Source organism: Eublepharis macularius, chromosome 5 (assembly GCF_028583425.1).
Source record: "Eublepharis macularius isolate TG4126 chromosome 5, MPM_Emac_v1.0, whole genome shotgun sequence".
Taxonomy (NCBI): Eukaryota; Metazoa; Chordata; class Lepidosauria; order Squamata; family Eublepharidae; genus Eublepharis; species Eublepharis macularius.
In genome coordinates this window covers 32898133-32925051 of record NC_072794.1, presented here as the reverse complement: position 1 = coordinate 32925051, position 26919 = coordinate 32898133, and the positions used below count along the sequence as shown (strand labels likewise).

Below are 26919 nucleotides of genomic sequence, written 5' to 3'. Positions count from 1 at the left end.
CAAAAAGGGAGACTTACTGCTAGTGACTTGTTACAGTAGAGGCTCTCCCACCGGTAAGACCGCAAAGGAACTCTTTCCAAGAACAGTCTGCCTTGTCTGGGTGTCCCTGCTTAGCTTCTGAGATCTGATGGGATCAGACTCACCTGGGCTATCCAGGTCAAGATATCAGGTATGAGTAGTATGTCACTATGTCAGATGACTCAGCTCTGAAAACTCAAAGCTGTGGACAGTGTAATTACCTCTCAGTAAAGTGCGAGGATGCGATCTTGTAAGTTTCAGAGAGCCCAGTCTCAATTTTAGATTCAATGTGCAGTTCCATAGTGTCTTAAGTCATCTTTGTTAACAGGCAATCTACTGTAATAGGTTGTACCATTTACAGTATCTGCTTTAAAAATAGTGAATTATTTCAGAGGGATGGCTTTCTCCACTGTCTGAATTTCACTAGAATTCCTTTTTACTATTTTTACACTTCAGTTAGTTGGATCCAGTGACTCACAGATAGAAGGGGCTTCAGATCTTTTTGTTCTGATCCTCCCCCAAGTATTTTCTTGCCTTGGTAAAGCTTATTTCCCCATGACCACTTCTAAGTTAAAGGAATAAGTCTTGGTGCTGTGCTTCTCAAAGACTGCTACAGGTATGATGTCAGCTGCACTTCTGCTAAACAGTTTAACCTGAGTTCCAAGTAAGCATCAGCCTGAAAGGCCAAGACTCATTTTCCTAAAAGCATTAGAGAACCAAGAGCTATACGCAATCTTGGCATGGGGGAGTAGGATACAGTAGGCTTAGCTTGCAGTTGACTACCACCATCCTCCCTGCAAATCCTTTGAAGCTGTGGGCAATACAGATTAAATAAGGTTCTGGTACGTTTCATTTATTTTACATATTGCACTTCATTGCAAGTGTTCTTTGAACAACCAGTAGGAAGCAGGCTCCAGAAAGCTTGGGAACTATTCCTCTACTCAGCCCAGTTTTGTTTTTAAACCAAGGACTCAGATTTCCCACCTGCCCACATACACACACACCTTGTATATAAATTGAATGTTGTTATTCTTTATTGGTAGGTTTCCAGACACTGAGAAGTAGTGCACAACAGTCAGCTGTTCCACTTTGTGCTACCAGAGAACCTTTTTCTGCTCCCACCCCTCAGCTACCACTTTGGTCTATACTAGTAAACTGGTAGCATATGGGCAAATGATGAGCCACCTCCAACCAAGGTCTCTACCAACTTGTGGGACTTAGCAGGTGTGCAGAAAATGATTAGTGGTCTTAAGAGTTGTGGATGACTCATTCAAAAGCTGAATTGCTGCTAACAATTTTTATTGAAAGGTGTGAAGAATTAGGGGCATAGGAGTTCTGAACAAAAGTGGTAATAAAATATATCAAGTAGTCCCAAATCCTTGATGATGGGAAAAAGTTAGTTTTCAGGTTCTAACTCAAATTCTAGGAGGTCTAGATGCTTGGCAAGGTCGTCGATCTTCACAGGATCTGAGAAGGTGCTTTTCCTCATGGCAGCAGGAAACCCTGCAGAAAAACCACTGCCTCCGTTTTCTTTCCCTCTCTTAGATTTTACCTCCTACCATAGCACAATGGTTAAGTGGCTGCAAATCAGCACTCTGCTAGTTCAAATCCCATGACTTGCATGAGTTTAGCAGGTGGCCTTGGGTAAGCCCTTTTGTCAGTCCTAGCTCCTTAGCTGTATTGTGAGGATAACAAGACTGATTTCACCACTCTGAGTGGAACATTGATCAGTCTAGAAGAGTGGTATATGTGCAGTTTATTGTTTTTATTATTATTGCTGTCCTGTTGCAAGATACTTGCTCAGACTACTTGCTCAGCCAGGGCAGAAATGACCTCCCTCTAGAGGACAGTGTTTCCAGACCAGGATCCGCTATGCAGGGGAAAACAAAGGACAAGTATTCTAGTAAATAAAATATTTTTTAAACGTTCTAGCAGGGACAGAACTTTGACAGCAGCTGAACATCCGTCCAAAGGAGCAAGAAATCAGCTTGCTCAAGCTGCTGAGTACTGAAGAGGGGTGGGATGGAATTTTCAACGTACTCCTCCTCCTTGCAGTTGCTCACAGCATCCTAACCTGTCACTGTATTTAATATTAAAGAGGACTGTAAATGTTCCAGAAGGAACAGTGTCAAGAGCAAACAGCCTCAGCTGAGGGGAGGCAGAATTGGCTTGCTCAAGCTCCAGAGAGCTCAGAATCCTCTGATGCCTCACTTCCTCACCCACTGAATTTTTCTGGCAGAGGGGGGATTTGAATTTGTGTTTCCAATTTCACTTCAACCGCTTGGCAAGATTTTCCAAGGTACTTATTTCTTCATTCCCATTTTTGACCAGCTTGAGAACAGTTTTGGAAACATCAACCTAGTGTCTCCTTGCCTCCCTGTCTTGTTCACTCTCCCCAACAAATGTAAAGGCAACCACGTTTCCTAGAGTTACTTTACTCCTGGATATAAAGTTAAATTATCCCTAATGATCCAGTTGATGAAAATGCTAAACCTGCTGTAATTTGGCCCTTTTGAGTTCAAACTCGTGCCATTTAAAGCCACCATTTGCCACTCTGCCTCACCTCTCCAACGTTTTTTATCCTGAAAAGGCTCCCATGTTTTTACCTATGGACAGAGTGGGTCAGAATCCCACAAATGACAAACTAATCTGTTTGCAATCCATTACACTTTCATCCTGTCCTTCCTCCAATAAACTCATCCATTATATCCTCACTGTGACCCTCTGCTGGCTCTCAATTGGCAATATAACAGTTTAGCAGTTTTCTTCTCCCCACCCCCACTTTCAACATTCAGCTAGATTTGAGAGAACAGTGATGTGACCTGCACAGGAAGGTAACAGGAAATACAACATTCATTTTGAATTCAATGGAATGTAAAAGATTTAAAAGACTAGTGAAACAACGTATTATACACACAACGCAAGCAAAGTTAAGTTGAATTCTCTGAGGATAGGAATTCAGCCACAAAATTAAGTAGTGACACATGCTTAATTGTCCCATTGAAATCAATGGAGCTTACAGCTGTAACAAAACAAAGTTAGGCCCAGCTAAAGAAAGCACATCTGTCTTTATTTATATGAGATAATGTTATAGGAAACTTTACTTTGTACAGATCAGTGGTGTAAGCTACACATTTAAAAAGTTAAATAGTAGCAATTTGTCAATAAATAGCAAAAAGTTAAATTAACGTTTTTTATATTGTATTACTTTTAAAAGCTGCAAAAAACAAGTTTTTTACACTTGCATCAACACACTGAAATTTCCCCCTTGAAAAAATCAGATACTGTTGTTCTTGTAAATCAAGCAGAAATACCTGTATAAAAATATAAAAGCATTGTTTCTTCTGAAGATGGGCACTGCACTCCTATGCATGTTTACCCCCCAAAATTAATCTCACTAAATTAACTGCATTTATTCCCAAAGTTTATATATAAGATTGCCATTTTAGATAAAAAGAAAAAACAGTGTTCCTTCAAAAGCTTCAGATGACTACAGAATCAGAGCCATCCTCTGGTTTTGGCTTCCAAACTGACAGATTCATAGCATTGCTTAATAGCATGTTCCAGTTGAACTAGTTGGCTACAACCAATCGACAACCGTTCCCTGGAAAGGGTGAAAAAAGGAAAGTTGCAAGTTATTCAGACCTGTCCAAGGGTTATCACTACTTTCAGTAGCATTTTTTCAAGAGTGACACCGAACTGACCTTTTTTGGTGTTGAATGCAACTCTTACTAGAAAACAAGTCTATTATTACATAAGCTTAAATCACAGTAATCAAAACTATACAATATGCCTTGGACCAGTGTGGCAATCAACCTCGAAGTTGCGCCTGTCTCCAGGGCTCTGAACCAATCCAAGGGATTCTGCCCACAAGCAAGCCCCAAATACTAGCTAATCAATCAGAGCTCCTGGATGAGAAGGGGTGAGCCATCTTAGTTTTAAAAGGGAGGTTTGTTACATTTGCCCTTTGGACTGGGATATTGCAGGCTTGGATAATGCAGGGCTTAAGCTGTAGTCAGACTTTTTATTGTGGATTATTTGTTAAGATTTAAGGAGACTGGGTAGGGTAGGAACATTGTTTTAAGGAATTAAACAGGCACCTGGTAAAGGGCCCATATAAAATCTAGCTTTTTGGGTACTGTTTCTGAGGATAGATTCTCTGAAAGTTTAAAAGACTGGCCTAGTTCTTGAGTAGAAGCCTCTTAGCTGTGTTAAAGAGTTACAAATAAACCTTGAGTGCTGAGGAGCTCTGTCCTGGGGCGGGGTGGGGGGATATTTATTTCCCCTTTATGTTTTCAACTTTGGCTCAAATACAACAAGTTAACTCCTAGTCAGGGAAAAAGCATAACCTCGGGGGGGAAGTGAAGTTGCAACATTTCTTATTGTTTACTCCACATTAAATCTATACCTGTTAGTACAATGTATTATCTATAAATGAATCTTTGGCTTGTTCTGTTCCAACAATGTGCTGCCTATCCAGTCAAAATAGCTGTGGGAAAGGTTTTCTAACCACTTCACTATTAAATATGTTATTAGGGTCACACATAAAAGCCCTTTAGGAACACAAAGCTATACATTACCATCCAATTAATAAAAGCTTGCATCCTCCTTTTTATTGATACTGTAGCGGCTGGGGTTTAAGCAGTAGGAGAGTAATAGGATAGCATTCAGTCTAGGGAGCCTTTACTTTAGAGTAGGGATCCCAGATGCCTACCACTCCCAGTAGTCTGCCCACTTACCTGCTGGTTATTGGCGACCAGAGGGAAGTTGTAAGCTGCCCAGCGATTGCCCATCACCGGCAGATACCCCGGGCATAAGCGCAGCGTACGTGCTCCCGGCAGGCACAACAACTGGAAGTCATGGTGCCAGCCACAGGAGTGCTCCTGCTCTTCACTTGGGGCTGTGGAAAGCACAGGAGCACTCCCACAGCTGGCATGACATCACTTCTGGAAGTGATGTCACATAGAAGCCGGGCACGTGTACCACACTTTTACCCAGGGTGCCAAAATAAAAATATGGCTGTTGAGTATCAGGGAACTTTTTTTAAAAAACCAAGTGTAATGACTTCGTTGATGTCATTATTCTCATAACAACTAGACTTTTACAAAAAGGATTTATGACCCCTTCCCCCCCCCCACCCTTGATACAAAATGGACAGCCCCATCTGGATTGACCCAGAGCTGGGAGGCAGAGGCCAGCACCAGGGGAGCAATAACACCAACATTACGAAGTTGTAACATTACATGTTCTTCCAAAAAAAAGTTCATCTTGGGAAAGGAGGGGGACAAGGGGAAGGAGGAGAGGGAAAGGGAGAGGGAGTAGAACACAGGGTCAAGGGGAATAAAACCAAAAGGAAAATTCTGCACAATTGAAAAAGCTGATTCAAAACTACATCAAGAAAAACACTGGGGAATAAGAGCACACAGAAAATTTGGAGATTAACCTTGAAAATGTCACATCAAAATCTGTAGGGGGAGTTAAGTGTGCGGAATTTGGAAGAAAACTTTAAGTGATATGGGATGAGAACTGGTGAAAATCTCCTATATAGAAAAGGCCTTAAGGAGTACAGGCATTTTTCAGAGTAGGCTCCATCTAGCTATCATGTTACACCACTCTTTACCTCCAAGGGGCTTAGAAGAGCATACATGATAGGGCAGGCTGAGATGGTGTGCAACTGGACCAATTTCACCCAGGTTGCTCTATGGCTGAGCAGGGATATGAATGCACAGAATTAGACACATATTACAGTGCCTACACCACTCTGGTTTGCTATGCAGGCCTGAGCCTCTTTTAAAAACAAAACAAAACATTGTTTCCACTTGCTTTGATCAAATCCTGAAAACAAACAGCTGAGATTGAATTAATTTATTTACTTCATTTATAATACTCCACCTTTCCTCTCAATGTGGAACCAAAGCAGCTTACATCATTCTCTTCCATTTTATCCTCACAACAAACTTATGAGGTATGTTAGACTGACAAAGAGTGACGTGTCCAAGTTCACCTGGGAGCTTCCATGGCAGAGTAGAAATTCGAAACTGGTCACCCACATCCTAGTCCAATATTCTAACTATGATGCCACACAGGCTGTCCAATGGTAGGAGAACCAGTTTGGTGTAGTGGTTAAGAGTGTGGGACTCTAATCTGGAGTAGGGGTGTGCACGCTGAAAATATTCGGATGAAAATATTCCGAATGAAAAACATTCGGAAATACTCAAAATCCAAAGCGGCTTCAGATATTTTAATCACCTCGGAATGGATTCGGAGCATTCCAAAGTGATTCAGGGGGCTGGGTTTTCTCCTAGCAACCCCACTCCAACCCCCCCCCCCCCAAATTAGCCCCCTCCCTATCAGCTGGCAGGCGGCAGGGGGGGATTCCCCCCTGCCGCCTGCCAGCTGATAGTTTAAAGAGCCCTGTCCTGCCACTTGCAAGCAGCAGGGCCCCTTAAAAAACCCACAACACCCAGCCCCCCCAACTTACCTTTGCTCTGCGGAGGTGCAGGCTTATGCCTGCATCTCTGCTGCCTCTTTCGCCCGCCACTGATGGGGCCGAAGTGTTCCCTGGCCCTGACAGCAGCGCTGGCACTCATCCGCTCATTGGGGAAGCCCCCGATGAGCAGGGAGTTCCTCAGCCCGAACTCGGGCAGGCGAATGGAGCGCCCGGCAGGGAAGTACAGGCTTATGCCTTCATCCCCTCCGCCTTCTTTGCCTGCTGGTGTCAGGGCCGAGGAGTTCCTCAGCCCTGACCCCGATGGGCGAACAGAGTGCCCGGCGAGGACATGCAGGCTTATGCCTGCATCCGCGCTGCCTCCTTCGCCCACTGCTAACGGGGCCGAGGAGTTCCCTGGCCCCGACGACAGCGCCGGCACTTAGCCGCTCATTGGGGAAGCCCCCGATGAGCAGCTGATTCAGGGGTTTAAATGCCCCTTTCCCTGCTGCTCGCAGTGGCAGGGAAACAGGCATTTAAACTACTTGACCCAAAGCTTCCCGAAGCATTACGAATGCTTCAGAAAGCTTTGCTTTGGGATTTCCGAATTGGGGCCAGCACGCTGGCTCCCATTTGGAAATCCCGAAGCTTTCTGGATTGGGTCCGATTCGGGTATTTTACCCAAATCGGATCCCAAAGCGCACACTCCTAATCTGGAGAGCTGGGTTTGATTCCCCACTCCTCCTCTTGAAGCCAGCTGGGTGACCTTGGACTAGTCACGTCTCTCGGGCACTCTCTCAGCCCCACCCACCTCACAGGGTGTTTGTTGTGGGGATAACAATAATATACTTTGTAAACCATTCTGAGTGGGCATTAAGTTGTCCTGAAGGGTGGTATATAAATCGAAAGTTGGTATTGTTGTTATATGATATTCCCATACCATATACTAAAAATGCACAGAGATATAGCTATAGAAATGTTATGTCTAAAAAGTGTTCTCTCACACTTAATGCATACATCTTCCAGTCAGGTTGCAACAGTAACGTTTCCTACAGTTTAGAAATATCCTATTTTTTCCTAATCCAGGGCAGCTGCATTTAAAAAACTAGCATAAGAACATTTTGTGACTGGTGCTAACACAAATCCTGAACTTAGAAAGCAATCAGGATGTTTGACAACACAGTCTAATCGACTGCCTCTTTGAAATAATCTCAAGGAATTTCCATGCTGTACCAAGGCATGAATATTTAACATCTCCCCTACTTAATTATAACCTACTTGAAAGACTGAAAGATTTATTAACTACTTGATGGCAAGCTAACAAACAAGTCTTAGCACAGTCTGTGTGTCAATTTTTAAAAAGAATCTTTTGAAGGAGCACTTTAGTTTCATAGGAAATTTTGTTTGTGCATGCAATATATTTATGCAATAAAGAGGAAAGCAAGACATGACACTGCCCAGTTACATGTTTTTTTAAAAAGTTACCTGTACATCCCCTGGGAAACACAGTCATAGAACTCTTCAGCAGTAAACGTTATGCTACTGTTTATCTAAGGAAGGGAGAAAAAACACTGAAATGCTTGGAAAGATGCGCTATTCTCAGACAGCTGGTATTGCGTAACAAGAAACATTCATCTTAGTTTAAAAAAAAACACCAAAGGACTACTTCAGATAAGTTTTTAAAAATTGAAATAAGGGCTGCACCAAAAGTCACTTTTCACCAAAGGAGAATTTATTTCATTGCGAAATAGTAAAGAGTCCAGTAGCACCTTTAAGACTTTACTGTACCATACGCTTTTGAGAACCACAGTTCTCTTCGTCAGATGCATGTGATGAAGAGAACTGTGGTTCTTGAAAGCTTATGCTACAATAAAGTTGGTTAGTCTTAAAAGGTGCTATTGGACTCTTTACTATTTTGCGACTACAGACTTAACACGGCTAATTCCTCTGGATCTATGCTCCACTGCAGACTCTCATTGCTCCTCTCATGCTGTTCTTGAGGGTCTCTTGTCCCCCAACCCCAGAGCAATATTTGGGGGAGCTCCGTAGCAGGAGAGTGGTAAGTGCTGGTGGAAGGGCCTTATGCCTGTGGAAGAGAGGAAGCTAATCATTCTTAAGGTAGGTGAGGACAACTAGGCCCTCGGCCACATCTAGCCCAGGTCCAGCTGGTGCCAGCTCAGGTGGCAAAACAGTGGGATTTGTGGGAATGGAACTGGAACACATGAAGTCGAGTCAAGCCATTGGTGCATCAGCATTATCCACTCTGACTACAAGCACCCTTCCAAGGTCTCAGGTACTCATCCCTGCGTGTCATCTACTTCTTGAGCCTCTGACTGGAAATGCTAGGAAGTGAATCCAGAAAAGTGTGACCACAACCCTTCCCACCTTGCTACTTTACTGGGTGGAGACTGACTGAGAAGCTGGCCCACCATCCTTAAATGCTTCTCAAAGTAAGCTACAAAGAAGAGCGGTATTGTGCCCACTGGTATCTTTTATCACTGGCTTTTGAATGAATCTTTTTCAAAAAACAATCTTCCCTGGTTGTGAATGTGGCCACTGAAGGAAGGACATTGGTAAAGATGCTCATTTGGTGTGAACTACCTTAGCCTCTGGTTCTGCATATGCACATGTCCGCGCTCATATGTTTGCCTATACTACTACATTGAATTTGTTTTATTCCAGCTTAATTCTAATGGTTATCTCAAAAGAACATGGGGAATTGACATTGGTTGAAGAAATGCAAATTCACCACAAAAGATCACTTGGCCCTTCCTGAAGCTACCTGTTCCCAGGTTTTCCCAAGAAGAGGGAATGACTGTATGTCTGTAGCACAGAGGACTGTAATTTCATGCTAATAAATTTGCTTAGTGAGCTCCTGGCCCTCCTATGTATTCAGGCTCAATATACAGGTTGTAATTGGTTCACAAACGTGCCAGCTCTACCAGCTAGCTATTGCTGTCTCCTGCAAATGTTTTCCTCATTTTGTTTCTGATGAGAATAGTGGTATTTCTCTCAGGTGTGACCAACTAAGAAATATTAAACCAAAAAGAAAACAAAACAAAACACGAGAACCACCCTGATGGTCCATCTAGTCCAGCATCCCTTTTCCAACTAACTGACTCACGGGACCCACAGGAGGGCGCAATGATTAAAGCCTGCCCCCTGCCACTGGCATCCAGAAGTGTAATGCTGCCAAACTCGGAGGATGCATCATGACCAACAACTACTGATAGACCTATCCTCCATGAATGTCTCATCCCTCTTTTAAGCTATCTAAACTAAACATATTCTGTGGGAGTGATCCCTCCTTCCTGCCTTACGTTTTAATTGTCATTTTTGTTTCAGTATATGTATGTTTAGCTTGGTTTTGTTTTAATGATGTGTTTTGTTTAGTTTTAATAGTTTTTAAGATGTCTTTTGAGAGCCATCTTAGTTGCCCTGATGTCAGAAAAAAAATACAATACAATACAATGAACCATACTAGTTTTTTTGTACCCAATGGCTAACAAAATCAATTTAAAGAGCAAGAGTCCAGTACTAACAAAATTTGTGGCAGGGTATGCGCTTTCATGAGTCACAGCTGAAGTGAGCTGCGACTCACGAAAGCTCATACCTTGCCACAAATTTTGTTAGTCTTATAGGTGCTACTGGACTCTTGCTCTTTTCTACTGCTACAGACAGACTAACACGGCTACCCGTCTTGATCTAAAATCAATTTAGTTGCTCTAGAATTCTCTCCGGAAAACTAGAAGCATAAGAACAAGTTGCTAGCCAACAAGTGTTAGCTGGCTGTATTATGGACTAGATGCAGTGAGTATATACTAGCAAATGTTTGCATCCAGCAAGCATGGATTCAAGTTCAGCATAGATCCACCTGCCGTGGAAATCTTTGGACCGAAAGGCATGGTAAATGTTCTTTCAGTCAATAAATGGAGTGATAAATGCTTCCTGGCTTCTATTGGAAATCCCTCTAAAGACTGATTTAGGAGTAAAGAGGCAATGGAACATCTACATGCCAACACTTTGTTCCATGTTGATCTCTACTGTGGCCATGCATTAATCTTGTTAACAAAAGTTGCTTTGAATCCTACTTTACTCCCTCTCCAGACAATTCTACCTGAGTCAGATCTAAGCAGCTAGTGGGCTGAATCACTATTGTGAGGAGGATTTCGAAAGTTTCGTCTAACTAGTGTGACTAGCTGCTTTGGGAACCCACTTTAATATGTCCCCTGTTTCAAGGAAAACATATACAAATCTCATTTTTGGAAACTCACAGTCAAAGGACTTGCTCCATATTTCAAGTTTCTGACCTCTCCCTGCCAAGCATGAACATATCGAATAAAAATAATGCCATCCAATACTTTGAGAAATTAACCCACCTTGTTTTTAGTTAAGAAATTATAGAGGGTCCAGACATCTTGAAAGCTACTGTTTGGCATTAAAACTCTGAAAAGAAAAAAAAGATGAAAAAACAGGCCCCAACATTTCTCATTAAAAGGATTTTAATGTGAATATTCAAAGAGTTCAGGTTATCATTCAGACTAAATATTAAGAATGAGGTTATTAGCACGTAAAAAGAATGTAGGTGGGAAAGAGAGGTGGAACTGGGAAGTTTGTACTCCTACAGGAAATGGTGCAGACCTTTCCACAAGCTGAAAGACAGCAGAAAATCTTAAGAGTTTAGTAAGAGCAACCTTTAAAAAAAAAAGGCTCAAAACACAAAGACACTCACATTTAAAAAGTCCAAAGCAGGTATCATTGCTCAACTGCAGCTAGCATTAACCATGGTTTGTTGCTTTAATCCTAAGTGAGATCCTGTTTGAACAGTAAAATAATGCTGTAGCTTGCAAAGTCAAACCCCGGTCCTCAGAGGGCCTGCATGGGGCACATTAGCAAGGTCTGTTTGTCATCTTGCAAGCAGAGTGGCTGGAAAGGTAGGGAAACTTCCTTGGTCATGGTTTGCTCCCAAGAGATGTAACATATAACCATGGTTTCACATCCTAGTTTGTGGACAATCTATAACCAGCGTTTAGGTTTCTAGATACAACTTTTAACCATTGTTGAGGGGAAAAAAACATGATTCAGTAAGGGGGGTATAAGGAACCCCACTCGTGTTTGTGATTTCAAGTGCTTAGCCAGGGTCATGCACATTCTCTCCAGCCTCTCCATTCTAGAGTGCAAATCCCTTTGTCCCCAAACATGTTTTACTGGCAATGCCATTATGTGCGATTTCTTTATTTCTTTTCTTATTCTACTCTTCTGACCTGTTAGTCTTAAGTAGTGTTCTTCAAATATAGCTATGAGGATGAAAGGAAGAATTCAGGCCAGAGAGGGTTAGTATGTAAACTGCAAAAAGGCTGATTTCTTATAAGTTGCCCAAATTCTCACGGCCTAAACTAAAAATCTGGCTAAAATGAGTACTTTTTCTATTCTTGTGTCTGTTAGCAATTTGGGAATTAAAATATCGTGTAGACTCTGTCCAGTGTAACGTCAAGGGTTTGATTCATTTCTGTCTCTCTCTGTTGCACCGGGGACATTCAAATAAAACATGGGTTAGATTTGATAGCACCCAGACCACAGCCACAATATCTGAGAAAGGTATACCCAAAATACGGCCTTCAGAGACTGCAGAACGTAGTGCCTTTAGTCTTGCAAGCATAATTGCTTGTCTATATTTTGGCTGTTAAGCCAAACAAATACATTGGAATCTTAAAACTTAGAGGAATACCCATGTAGAAGGAAGAACAAACCCTCCTGGCCCTACAGATGGCACTGTTTACATCTATCTTCATAACTGTTATCTGCTAATGAGGCTAAACCGGGTTCCCACTTAAAAGCTGTTTTCTCCTCCTGGCTTAAGAAAGCGTCCTGGTTGGGTGTGATCTGAAAACACATGATGCAGTAACATTACTAAAGCTAAACAGGTCTGGAACCCAGGCTGAATTTCAACTCCAGTGTCACAACCATTCAACCAGCATAACTATTTTTGTGCATACTTTACTATTTTCAGCTGGTTAAAAGATTTTAAGATTTGAATTCCTCATTTAGGAAGACGGAGAGGGAAATCCCAAGTATTCCCACTGAAATTTTGTTAACAGCCAGGGAAACATTTCTCATACATACATCAGTGTTGGGCTTCTTAGCCACACAAAAGTTATTGGTCTCATCCTTATGACTTCAGTTCAGCCTATAACCTCTTCTCAGTGTCACACTATAACTTTTTTAAAAAATTCTAAATTCTACAAAAGGGACTAGCTTCAGACATTTTGGAGATCAGTAAATCGAATTCTGGGGGGAAGATTTGTATTATAAGCAAGGAATATCTACAGCAGTTCATCACCAATGAGTACCAATGGGAACCATTTATTCCTTATCATAGATTGCTCTTCAATAGTTTGCTCAAAGATTTCTTTGCTAATTTGCACAGTCCAACATAAAGCCTATTTTTATTTCAATTATTTCTATTAAGGTATGGATTGCTCGGAGGGGACAAGCCACAAAACCAAATCCGTTCATGTATTTTTTGCTGTCTACCTAAACCGCCATTAGATGGCAGCAAACATTTATGGTATGTACCATTAACCTAACAAGGACCCTACCGACAATTCTTTTTAAAAGGTTCATCCCATGTAGCCATGTTGGGGCCAAGCTAGAAACGACAGCTTCCATGGGATCAAACCCATGTCTGCTGACACCGTTTTTAATTGATTTGTAGTTTTTTGACACAGAGCTGTGAGCCCCCTCCCAAAAAACAGCGAACAGCAGGGCAGCCTAGTCAAGTGGGCTTGCTGACCAGCCAGCTCATGAAAGGAGGATGCAGGAGGAAGACAGCGACCCAGCCACCCCTCGCCATGACACTCCCATCATAAGACGGATTTGTGCTGCCTCCCCTGCCCAGCCTAGCACTGAATCTGTATGTGGGGAAGGCTTGGACTCAGCTCTGGCAGTGCTTCTTTGCAAAGGGGCCAGGGAAGCAGAGGGCAGAGCAGCATTCTGGGCTTCAGTGGGCACAGGGGACTATGAGTGTCTAGCCCCCCATCCTGGATCCTTCCAGTTTGGAAAGTTGCCTGAATCCATCGCTGTCAGCGTTCACAGGACCCTGTGCAAGGTCTGTAAACTGGGCAGAATCTGTGCTTTCATTTGAGCGCTTTCACAATGCAACCCACCCCCTCAGCTTTCCAGACAGTTGCATGCCCATGAGCCACTTTGCCCTGTTCCTAAGGAACATTTTGATCTTGCTTTTCAAAAGACAGAAATACAAGGCCGCTCATAATTCAAACTCTGTCCATTTTTGTACACAGTGAGGATTGCCACCTCTTGTGCCTTGAAGACATTTGGTGGGTGTAGTTAACATCAGGGAGACAGCAGTGAGGCTGGGCCATCTTCCTCCTGCGAAAGGGGGCAACAGCAGGAGGAAAGGTGTGGCTGCGAGAGAGGCAATCTCTCTCCTCCCCTCACCCAGCATGCTGGAGCAAGGTGGAGGCCACACCTCCAGGCTAGCTGGCTGAGCAGCAAGCCTGTGGAAGGAGGGCTGCCCCACTGTGCGCCTGTTCTGGGAGGGGCTCACAGCGCTGTGTTAAAAAACTACAAATAAAAAAAAAATAGACACGGGTTTAATCCCAGGGAAGCCAATGCATAACTGAGACTAGACTAGACTGAACCTCAGCAAGCATTCCATTTTGCTCATTATATATATATATATACACACACACACACACACACACACACAGACACACACTAGCAACAAAGCCCGTTGTGGGAAAAAAATATAATGGGCTCAAGAAAGGGGAGGGCAGGCAGGCAGGCATTCGATCCTCCTCCGTTACTGATTCCAGCTGGTGGAGGGGAGTGGGCATTGTTATCTACTTCACACCTGATCTGCCTGATCTTGGCCATGTGAAGGGGTAGTGGGCTTTGCTACCTACTCCATGCATGATACATGCTGGGTAAAGGGGGGGCATTACCTCCTGTTCTGCACCTGACTACGGCTGGGTGAAGGGGGGGGCAGGCATTGCCGCCTGCTCCCTGCTGGGTCAAGGGAGGAACAGGCATTGCCGCCTGCTCCGTGCCTGATCCTGACAGGTGAAAGGGGGTGTGGGCATTGCCACCTGCTCTGATTCTGATTCTGATTCTAGGAGGTTGAAGGGGGGGGCAGGCATTGCTGCATGCTTGGCTCCTGACTCCGGCAGAGTGAAGACAGGGCGAGTATTGCCACCTGCTCAGTGGCTTATTCCGGTAGGTTGAAGAGGGCGGGCATTGCCACTTGCTCTGCTCCTTATCCCAGCTGGGTGAAGGGAAGAAGGGCTTTGCCACCTGCTCAACTCCTGATCCCAAATGGGTGATGGCAGGGGGTGGGCATTGCCACCTGCTCCGCCACTAATATCAGCTGGGTTAAGGCAGGGGAGGGCAATGCCACTTGCCTCACTCCCAATACCAGTGGGTGAAAGTGGAATGCAGGCATTGTCACCTGCTCCCATCCTGCTCCCCTCCTGGGCTTCCCTCCATGGCACGTTTTCTGGAGGGACATGGTGCCTTATCTAGGCTTCCATCCACGGCAGCGCCCTCTGGTGGTGCACCAGGGTATAAAGTGAGTTGTCTGAAACACGCTTACTCAATTATATAGTAGGATATATATAAACTTACTGCTGGATTCCTGCAAGAATTTCATTCACAGCTGCCATTAATTTCTGCAGGCCTAAGAAAGCTTCTTTAAAAGACGACCTGTATTGAATTGTGTCTATTGCACTGAGATCCAGCTTCTGGAAAACTTCATGCCTAAGGAGGAGGAAAAGGTGGAATTGATTTTGAAGAAACAAGGCACTACACATAGACCTGGGATGGAGGGAAGGAAGAGACAGACAGCCTGTTTCATTTGCTAACGTAGGCTTGCTTGACTAGCTCTGTTCATCCCTCATTAATGTTCTGGTGAATAAACTTACTACTGCAATCACAGTAGGGTTGCTTCTTCAGCAATTTTATTTTGTATTTATTCAAGGTATTTACAGAATGCTTTTCTTCACATCTTAAGGAGGTTTCCATATAAAAACAGGCACCATTATCTTAAACCTCAGCCTAAAAGTTCCAGCACAAACAATAAAAACCAATTATATCAATTAAACCCAAAGTTCTCTTTAAAAGCTGGTTTATGGTGGTTTCTGAAAAGTGGTAAAAATGTCACAATCCTCGTTCCTCTGGGCTGTCCATTTTATAAGGACGGGGCTGCCACAGGTCCAGCCTCCTTTACTGAAGGGATAGTAAACAAACCCTGCTGTGACAAGCAGAGTGCTCTTCATGAGCTCATAATGGGGGAAACTGTCCAGTAAGTATGTGTGTGGTAGGCCCCATAGGGCTTGAAAGCTTAAAACCAGCACCTTAACTTGAACGCAGAAATGAACTGGCAGCCAATGCAGATGTTCTACAACCTTTGTCTGTTGATTGGAACAAGTTGGGCCTGTCATATTTGTTCCAGTCAATAATGAAATTGCTACATTTTGCCCTAACTAGAGTTTCCATGTTGTCCAGGGGCAGCCCTGCATAGACCAGCAATCCAGACTTCAGGCTACAGTACCGTGGATCAGCATGATCCAATCAACCATACCAATGATACCCAGTCTCTGCCAACAATCTTGCCAAGAAGTCTTACAGACATATTAAAAAGCATATGAGAGGTAACAAAATTCTGGAGCGCCCCAGATGTCAACTCCCAGAGAACCAGCTACAAATCTCCTATTTTCATTGTGTCCATTCACATAGAAAGGGCTGGAACCAACACAAAGGCACCCCTCTTGAACCCACCTGATATCCCAGGCAATATAATAGGACAGCATGTTCAACAGTATCAAGTGCTTCTGACAGATCCAACAAATACAGGAACAATGTATTTCCCATAAATGTTTGCAAACAGGAGCTTCCAACATTATTTTAGTCCCAAAACATAGACCATTAAGATCTTATTTCAGGCAAGGCAGATGCCTCACCTAGAAATATCTGGAGTTGCTTGGCCATGACCTGTCTGATCACCTTGCCTAGAAAAGGCAAGTTAAACACAGGGGCTATAACTTTCTCATTTACTGGCAAAGAAGGCTTTCTCACAGCAGAGGCTTTGGGAAAATTCCCTCTCTCAGAAAGCTGTTAAAAGACTAAGCCAAATAAACCCTGATCTTCTCTAAATGGAATGTTAAAAGCCATAAAGGGCAGAGATCTAAATTGCAACAAGTACCCTTCAGAACTACCATAATCCCATCAGGATAGTTAGATGGGTAGCCATGTTGGTCTGCAGCAGAACAGCAGGATTTTAGTTCCAGTGGCATCTTAGAGACTAACAAGATTTCCGAAATCCTATACTCTGAAAATCTTGTTGGTCTCTCAAGTGCTACTGGACTAAAATCCCATAATCCCATTAACATCCATCAGGGAAACTATCCAGAACTCTCCATATTAACCTGACCAGATGATGCTTCTGACTCGTCTACTATTAGACAGGCATACAAACTGGAGTCCAAGTTAGATCAGATCCAAGAGACTTAATCTGCTAAGAATCTACCAATAGTGTTACAGTTTATATTGGATTATAATTCTTTTTTTTGTTAAATAGATTTTATTGGATGAGGTGATATAAAATAGTTGGTTAATACATACAACTTATCCAAATTAAACCTTCCTAAATATATAACCCAACCCCCTCCCCTCCCCCTTTTCTCTATTGACTTCCAACAACACTCGAACCCCCCGTTTATTCATAAAGATTATTATTTCACTATAATACAATTATATTATGTTACCCATGATAGAGATTTTATATATATTCCCATCGTTAAAATCTTACTTAATAAAATTTAAAATCCCTCCAAAGACCACAATTGTCCTTTAACATCGCATTTCTTTTCCAAATATTTCTTAAACTTCTTCCAGTCTTCCAGAAAAATTTCTGGATCTTGCTCTTTCAGATTTCGTTAATTTGTCCATTTCAGCCATGTACAACAGCTTCTTCCTTGTCCATTCTTCAATATTCGGTACTTCTTTTTTCCAATACTGAGCATATAAAATTCTTGCTGCTACTATCATATAATACAACACTATCTTATCATTTCTATTAACATCTTCTAAATGTAAAGATAGTAATAACATTTCTGGATTTTTAGCAACATTGTATTGTAATATCAAAGACATTTCAGCACATATTCTAGACCAGAAGTCTCTAGCCTTTTGGCAAGTCCACCACATATGAAATAGAGAACCTTCATGCTCCTTACATTTCCAACATTTATTCGATAACTGTTTGTTAGCTATGGCTAATTTTTTCGGTGTTAAGTACCATCTATACAGCATTTTATAACCGTTCTCTTTAATACTGGTACAAGTTGATATTTTTAAGGTATTTTTCCATAGTTGTTCCCATGCTTCCATCGCTATTTCCTTATTCCAATTTATGGCCCACTTTACCATTTGCACCTTGACTGTTTCCTCTTCTGTAAACCACTTCAATAACAACTTATACATTTTAGATATTGCTTTACTATTATCCCCCAATAATAGTTCCTCTAGTTCTGAATTTTTAATTCTAAAACCATTCTTTCTATGTTCTGAATCAAATAAATCTTTAATTTGTCTATATTGTAACCAACCATATTTAAATGGCAACTCCTCGTTTCGCTTAAGTTTCAACCCATCATTTTCTAATACTGTTAATTCTTTGAGGGTAAGCCATTCCTTTCCCTGATAGTCCATATTTGGGTTGATTACTTCAGCTGGAACAATCCAAAGTGGTTTCTTTAGCTCTATAAATTTCTTGTACTTGAGCCAGGTTGACAGTAGATTTCTTCTCAGGTAGTGGTGCTGAAACATTGCATCCATATTATGCTTCCCGTATCACATATATGTGTGCCATCCAAATAGTTTATTATGTCCTTCCAATGTTAATAACTTATGATTGGTCAAAGACACCCATTCTTTTAGCCACACCAAACATATCACTTCATGGTAAAGTCTTAGATCAGGTAACTGCATTCCTCCTCTTTCCTTAGCGTCACAAAGAACTTTCATCTTGACTCTTGGTTTCTTTCCTGCCCAGACAAATTCTGATATCTTCCTCTGCCATTTTTCAAATTGTTTCTTATCTTTCACAATTAGAATTGTTTGCATTAAAAACATCACTCTGGGCAGTACATTCATTTTAATTGTGGCAATTCGACCTAACCACGACAAATTTAATTTATTCCATTTTATCATGTCTCTTTCAATTTGAGTCCAGAGCTTTTCATAGTTATTCTTAAACAAATCTATATTCTTAGCTGTCAGCTCTATCCCCAAATATTTAGTTCTGTGTACCACTTCACAGTTTGTTAATTCACTTAATTCTTGTTGTTTCTTCTTAGTCATATTTTTAGTTATTATTTTTGACTTCTTTTTGTTTATGTAAAAACCAGCCAAATCTCCAAACTCCTTTATTTTGTCCAGCAGTGTTGGCAAGGTTTGTAGAGGGTCTTCCACTATAAACATCACATCGTCTGCAAATGCTCTCAATTTGTAGGAGGATCCTTTTATTTTTATTCCTTTTATACTATCATCTTCTCTAATCCTCCTCAATAATACTTCTAAGATCATCACAACGGAAGCGGCGATAGTGGACATCATTGTCTGGTTCCTTTCCTTATTTCCAGCTTCTCTGTCAGGTTGTCATTAACACATATTGTTGCCCTTTGTAAATTATAAATTGTTTTCACTGCTTGTATAAATTCATTACCTAGATCCATCTTCTCCATAGTTGCGAACATAAAATCCCAGTTCAAATTGTCAAAGGCCTTCTCTGCATCCGCAAAGAAAAGGCCAACTTCCTTATCAGGTCGCTTATCGTAATATTCAATAGCATTCATCACTACTCTCAAATTGTCTTTTAACTGCCTGTTTGGTAAAAATCCGGCCTGATCTTCATCTATAAAATCCATTAACCATATTTTGAGCCTATCTGCCAGTATTCTTGCCATTATTTTGTAGTAATTGTTTATAAGCGATATGGGTCTATAATTTTTCAACTCTCTCAAACCTTGGGGTTTTTTTGGGATCAGTGCAATACTAGCTTCATTCCATGTATCTGGGAGACCCTTTCCTTGAAGCATATCGTTCATTACATTTTTTAAAATTGGTACTAGGTCCTCCTTCATTACTTTATAAAATTTAGCTGTGATCCCATCAGGTCCTGGTGCTTTCCCAATCTTAGCCGCTTCAATTGCCTGTATGACTTCTTCTTCTGTTATTGGAGCGTTCAGTCTCTGTTTCATCTCTTCTGGTACCTTTGGTAAGTGGGCATTCCTTAAATACCCATCTATCTCTTGTACATTCACAGATTTCTTTTGAAATAATTTAGCGTAGTATTTAAAGAACGCACGCTTAATTAGTTGATGATCTTTCAATTCTTTACCTTCCTCCATTATTGTATTAATAATTTTCATTTCCTTCCTTTTTTTCAGTTGCCAGGCTAAATACTTTCCTGGTTTATTTGCTCCTTCAAATGACTTCTGCTTTAATGTCTTTAACTTCCATTCTAGCTCTTTATTACTAATGGCTGTTATTTGATCCTGCAATATTTTAATTTCCTGTATAATCGACTTTTTTCCTGGTCTTTTCTTTAATTGTTCTTTTTTATATATTTTTTCTTGAATTTCTTGCCATTTCTCCTGCTTTCTTTTCTTATCCTTACTGTTAAGTAAGGTTAAATTTCCTCTCATTACAGCCTTATAAGTGCATTACAGCCTTATAAGGAATCCCATACTATCTGTGTTGAGACTTCATTGTTATTTGTTACAAAAAATTGCTTAGTTTCTTCTTTCAAATACTTCAAATTTTCCTGATTTTGTAATAAATCCTCATTTATTCTCCATCTAAATTTTCTTCGACCCATTGTCCATTTCCATAACATTGGATTGTGGTCTGCGCTCACCTTCAGTAAGATTTCCACTTTTTTTGTCAATAGAGTCAAATCTTTTGTTGCCCAAATTATATCAATACGTGAAAATGATAAGTGCCTTGCGGAGTAGTATGTAAATTCAGTACTTTTCGGATTTTCTTTTCTCCATACGTCTTCCAAATGTTCTTGTTGAACTAGTTCAAAAAAAGTTTTTGGTAGCTTCCCTGATTTTTTAACGGTTGTTTTTGATTTCTTGTCTAATTGCAAGTCCACCACACAATTGAAATCTCCAACCAATATCATCTGATCAAATACATCCTGATCTAATTTATTCAATAAATCTTTAAAAAATTGGTCTTTTGCTCCATTTGGCACATAGAGAGCTATTACCAATATTTTTTTCGCATTTATATTTATTTCCATGGCCACATATCTTCCATCTTGATCCTGAAAAATTAATTTTGATTCTACAGCCTCCTTTACATAAATCACTACTCCTTTCTTCTTTTGTTTAGACGCTGATATATATTCTTTCCCCAATTGTTTGTTTTTTAAATATTTTATATCTTCATCTTTAATATGTATCTCTTGTAGACATACTATATTACAATTTTGCTTCTTTAGCCAATGAAAAATTGTCTCTCTTTTGAGGTGAGTTTAGTCCATTCACATTCCACAATATTAATTTGTACTCCATATTTCACATTTTTAATAGTCCAGGAAAGTCCTCTGCATTTTCCTGTAAAAATTTTTCCATTTGCTCAAGGCTTTGTAATAAAAGCTTAGACCTTCTGGAATTTCCCATCTATATCTGATGTTTATGTCTCTTAGTTTCTGGGTCAATTCCCTATATTTTTTCCACTCTTGGAAATATAATTATAATTCAACCTGTCTAGATGTTAACAGGCTATGTACAATTTATAGTGGGTAAGCAGGATCAGCTAAGGAATGTATTTAATAATGATTGTATGTAACTTTGTAATTTTTGTAAGCATTTTAACTAGATATTTATGACATTTTATACTGTATTTATTGTAATATTTTATTCCAGTCCTTCATAAATTTGCCCAGGAAGAAGTGATCTTACGAAACGGGAACTAGAAATTTGCAAGCACAAGCCCGTTGGCTATATGCCCCTTGGCATCTGTATTTCCATCTTGGACTGTTGACCACCTACCTGCACATGCACCTCCAGTACTCCGCTCTTTGGATATTGATTGGCTCAGTGTAGCTTATTTAACGTATAGAAAACGGACAGACAGACCTTGGATTTATGATTATATTCATTTATTGTATTTATCACTTGACTGTATGTTATTTTGCACTTTGCACTTTATAAATAATTTATATACTATCATACAGTAATTGTTGTGTATTGTATCCCCGGTTTGGTGTTTGCTATGTACAATTTTGAACAATTGAACTGCATGAGATTCAGCAGAAATTACAATAGCAGAAAAGGATGATTTCTTCACCACTGTCACTGCCACTTCACAGGCTTTCAAATGAGCTTGATGGCATATCCAAATTGGCTCAGGCCTCCCCAACCTCGTCAGTGCCCTCAGATGAGTCAGCTCATTGGCAAATCCAGGAGCTAGTGTCCTCAGCAAAGAGGGGAGAAGACCCTATCAGGGCCTCAAGGAGTCTGGAATTCCAGATCCCACCCCCAACCTCAGTTGGTTTACCATCCAGATTTCCAAAATTCTCTAAGTGGATCCGTAAGTCTCGGGGGGCAGATCAACTTAACTGGTTTTCCATCCTAGCTCAGCAAGGAGGGAAAGATCATCCCGTGCCTTCAGCAAATAATGATCTGACTCTTTGCCCAGTACATACTATCAATGCTAGCTATCAATTGCACAGAAACTGTAGAAGGAGCAAGATACACAGTCTTTCAGATTACTTGACCATATTTTTTCAGCAAGACTCATTTTGAATATTTTTAAACTTGCTTTCATTATTTAAAAAAAAAGGTAAAGGTTGTCCCCTGTGCAAGCACCGAGTCATTACTGATCCACGGAGGGATGTCACATCACGACATTTTCTTACAGGGTGGTTTGCCGTTGCCCTCTCCAGTCATCTACACTTTACCCCCAGGAAACGGGGGTACTCATTTTACCGACCTCGGAAGGATGGAAGGCTGAATCAACCTTGAGCTGGCTACTTGAACCCGGCTTCCGCCAGGATCGAACTCAGGTCGTGAGCAGAGCTTGGGCTGCAGTATTGCAGCTTACCACTCTGTGCCATGGGGCTCTGTGCCATTATTATATACCTTTAAAGACCACAAGGAAAATCTGTCCATCATTGTCCTCTGTTCCATGCTACTTCTCTAGCCATTTAATCCCATGATAGAAGGGAGGCTTGCTTCACACCTGCTTTTTACATATTCACTACGGGCCGGGTCAACCACTTGTTAACGTCAATATCATACAGTGCCTTATGTATATAAAATAGTATGATACATATATGAAACTCCTATCTTCTCAGAATATGGGGCTTTTCAACAGAGTCCATTCACATATTCAGCTGCCAGTCAGCAAGGGATGTCAGTAGCTGGTGCGGAATAATGGTTAAGAGACTGAGCTGCAATTCAGCAGGTGTTCAATTCAATTTCATTTCAGTCACAAACTCACTGGAGGGTTATAGGAAAGCCATTTTCTCTCTGATTCACCCCACCACCACCCTAGGGAAAACAGAGATAAATACTGGCCCTAAATTGCAGGTCGGCTTTAAGGAATACGGTATCGTCATTATTATGTGCACATCTAAATCAACTCCTAAGCACACTGTTGTTCTTATTAAGATATTTTACATTCCCACTCAAGATGTAAAATGTTAACAGGACTTGTAATCACACATGTAAACTCAACAAATGAGAGGTTTATGCTCAGGCATATTCATGGCAGGTGAACATCCCCAAGGCATGCAAAATGGAAAAAACTGTGCAAAATTAGGACAAGCATACCATGTCACCATGGGTTAGGAACAGCTCTAATCTCAGACGATGGTGTCCATCCTTACTTAAAACTATTTTCAGTCTGCCAGTGTTACTGGTGCATGCAGAAGCATTATTATTTACATCGCACTATCTAAGCCTTCCATCCTTCCTGGGGTCGGTAAAATGAGTACCCAGTTTCCTGGGGGGTAAAGTGCAGAGGACTGGGGAACACAATGGCAAACCACCCCGTAACAAAAAGTCTGCCAAGAAAACGTTGTGATGCGACGTCCCCCTATGGGTCAGTAATGATTCGGTGCTTGCACAGGGGACCTTTACCTTTTACTATTGATGCACGTGGCACCTTACAAAAGGACAAAAGCAAAACAAAAACAAAAAAAGGAACAAGTCTCTGCCATGAGAAGCTTACAATTGAATTAATGACCTGCGGAAATTGTGGGAGGAGTCAAGGTTTAGGTGCATTGTTGTAATCCAACTGTATTGCTAACAGGTAAGCTTTAAAAAAAGACCATGGCCATTGGAAGATAAAAGAGGTTTATTACCTGTAGAGGTTCATTGTGTTCCAGACAGTTTCAAGGACAGACCAGATTTCTGGATGCCTGTTTTCGTGAGCCGATGGCTCTGTTGGCAGTGACTTGGCTTCTGCTTCAGTGTGTTGAATTAAAGTTGCATCTTCCATTTTTTCACAGGCAACTTCTAAAGAATTCTGTCCAGTACCGGATTGAATCTTAGGAAAAACGAGTAAGCAAGTGGTAAATGTACTGCAGTGAAGCAGTAAAGAGATTACAGGTGTAAAGCAGGAAAGAGATCAATAGTACTTGAACTGTAAAATTATAAGTGGAGAAGTCCAAAATAAAGACTTTAAAAGAAAAGGTTTCATCCAATACTTGACTAATGAAATCTAAGAATAATTTATTCTTTTAAAAATATGTAATGCTTTGATGAAGCACACACTTCCGTTAGTCAAGGGGGAAAGATGTGTTATCTAGCTATAGTTCTTAAACAGCTACTACAGCAGGAGTTTTCCTTAATATTTAAAATATTACACACGTCACAAAGTTCACATATTTATACTTAGCTTGTGCTTGAAAGATTTGCAGTTTCCAAAGGATAACATACCTCCAAGCACCAGCTTAAATTTGGCATATGAGAGGTTTATAACTGTTCATTTCATTTCTTTTATAGCCTGCCTGCCCCCCACCCCAGCAGGCTCATGAGTGGAACATATTCAAAAGCACCTCTAACCTTCTTAAGAGTCTCACACAGTTTATTCACTGAAGTGAGGGCTTGTGGAAGGGCACCATCATAGTCTGATCTTGAGCTGAACGTCTCCAACAGCATTTTGGTTTCCTGAAGCACCACCTCAGTTGTGGTGTGGCTAGCCTTTCCAGCTGAGGAAGTCATTTCAGAGATGAAACGGTAGAAGGTGAAGTTAAGCTTTAAGGTGAACATGCAATGAAAACTAAATATAACCAAATATAACCAACAAAGTAATTCCCAGATGAGTCATGTTTAACCACCACTTCAGGAGCAGTGATACAAAAGATAAGGAACACACAGAGATCCCAAGGTCAACAGAGAACACCTATTCAGATGCAGCAGACTCCACGCTTTACTTCCAGCCTCCCACCCTTCTGTGATTAGCCCTTGCACACCATGGCAGCCATTTTGTGGTAGCAACTACTCCCCTTTCTCAAAATTCCAAAAGTGCCCGTAGTATCAACGAAGATGGGGGACACCAGTCTAATAAGTGCCCAAATCCCGTGGAGATCCTGGGCTTAGCAGAGTCTCTTGATGACCTCCCTCAGCCCATAACTATTTTAATGACCTGCTGATCTTCACATTCTAGCCACAATTTTTTTGCTTGGAATCTCTTGCCTATTTTCTTAAGAATTTTTTTTTAAAAATTACATACAGACCAAATGAACAACAACAATATAACAACAGTGGTGGCACGTCTACGTGTAGGCTTCTATGAAAGGTCTCCAAATATCTAAAAATAAATCCATACACAATTGTTGTCTGTATGTCATATGTTCAAATGCTGATAAAATTGTAAGGTCCTCAATTCACTGAATTATAGGAAGTGAGCATTTATCTTTCCAATGCTGTAATACAAGTCTTAGCTACAGAAAAGGCACAGAGGGTCCATTTTCATTGACCATTGGTTAGGCTCCAGGAAACAGGCAAGTAGTTTAGAAGTGTATAAATACCTTCAAAAATCAATGAGTATTCAAATAAAAATGAATATGAGTAATGACTTCCTCCCCCAAAATCAAATGACTGGACACATCCAAAGCAGAGACACATCCTGTAAGTTACAATGCCAGCTATCAGAGACTGTACTTAATTCCATACTAAAAAACTGCTGTGGTGTCACATGTACCCTAAACATAATTTTTTGCTAAGCAAGTCACAGCTTAAGATCCAAGAAGTAACAGGTATATAGCTTAAGGACATCTACCACTGTTTTGGCAAAACTGGGCAATCTAACTCCTTATTCCATTGATTCCTAAGACTGCATGTCATATTTATAAACAAATATTGTAGAATTCATTTTTTTCCTTCTGCATTGATTCAATGAGATTTTCCAAAAGCCAAGACGACTCTGAAATAGTCCTGCAGGGCCATATTTAGATACCAACAAATGTTGCAGTTATGAATATTGCCACTCGGAAGAAGTCAACAACTCATGGCTAGACCTCACCTGATATAAAGACAAAAAACCCTCATTATCGTAGTCTATCAACTGATCCAGAGTAAAAAAATCTCTCTGTCCAACCCTCCATAAAAAGATTTCCTTCCAATTTTTAAATCTGCTAATGTAGCATTTGAAAACTGATTGAATTGATATTGTCGCGACATTATGTGCCGTAGTTTTCTAACTATAGAAATTGCAGGAGGAGCAGGATTCATTTTAACATAAATAGAACCTAATACACTCCATTTAAAGAGGGGCACCAGACAAGAGGCCTCTTGTCTCTTTCCTGATCAGCTGTCCAGTATTAGGTCCTTGCTGTATCCCCATCCATTCTTGAGAACCAGACAAATATGCACCATATTGTAGGGGCAGAGTTCTTTCCTGGATGCTGATACAAGAAGAAATACTGTACCAGGAAATCTAGAGAGCTCAGCTAAGGAGCAAAAGCTGTAACTGCTATTTTGAAGACACAATTACACATTTCATTACATGTCATTATTTCATTGAAGGCACTTTACACATTACACTATTGAACCATCTCAAGAACTCAGGTGTTGAACTGAATGTAGCAGAAAGAGGCACAGAGTCATTAAGATATGATGTATGATGACAAGAATCTAGTATGATGTACTGAATAGAGCATTTGACTTCAACCAGGGTTCAAACCCCTGCTTTATTATCAAGGAAGAGGTGGAAGAGGCTAAAGTTTACATCCTTCCCCTCTGCAGTTCCTGTATCTGTATGCTCATTAATCTACCAGAACCTACACAGAATCTACACAGCATAAATCTAAGCTACAAGAGATGAATTACACGAGGAGCAGCACGTGAAGGGAGTCACAATATTAGCTGGGAAGCGGATTGGAAGGCTTTGTCAATTTCCCCTCTCTACAGAGGGCTGGAGATTGCTCCTCAGAA

General features: G+C 41.0%; 1 protein-coding gene across 3 annotated transcripts in view; it reads right to left on the bottom strand.

The window, feature by feature from the left end:
• Positions 1–1034: 1034 nt before the first annotated feature.
• Positions 1035–26919, bottom strand: part of SWT1 (SWT1 RNA endoribonuclease homolog) — a 58711-nt gene continuing 32826 nt past the window's right edge. For all 3 annotated transcript variants that reach the window (XM_054981071.1, XM_054981070.1, XM_054981072.1), the window contains 6 exons: positions 24547–24692; positions 23844–24028; positions 15089–15220; positions 10825–10891; positions 7931–7995; positions 1035–3622 (listed from right to left, as the gene is read on the bottom strand). In XM_054981071.1, coding sequence (XP_054837046.1) covers positions 3517–3622; positions 7931–7995; positions 10825–10891; positions 15089–15220; positions 23844–24028; positions 24547–24692 — 701 coding nt within the window. In that variant the 3' untranslated portion in view covers positions 1035–3516. The remainder of the gene's footprint in view (positions 3623–7930; positions 7996–10824; positions 10892–15088; positions 15221–23843; positions 24029–24546; positions 24693–26919) is intronic.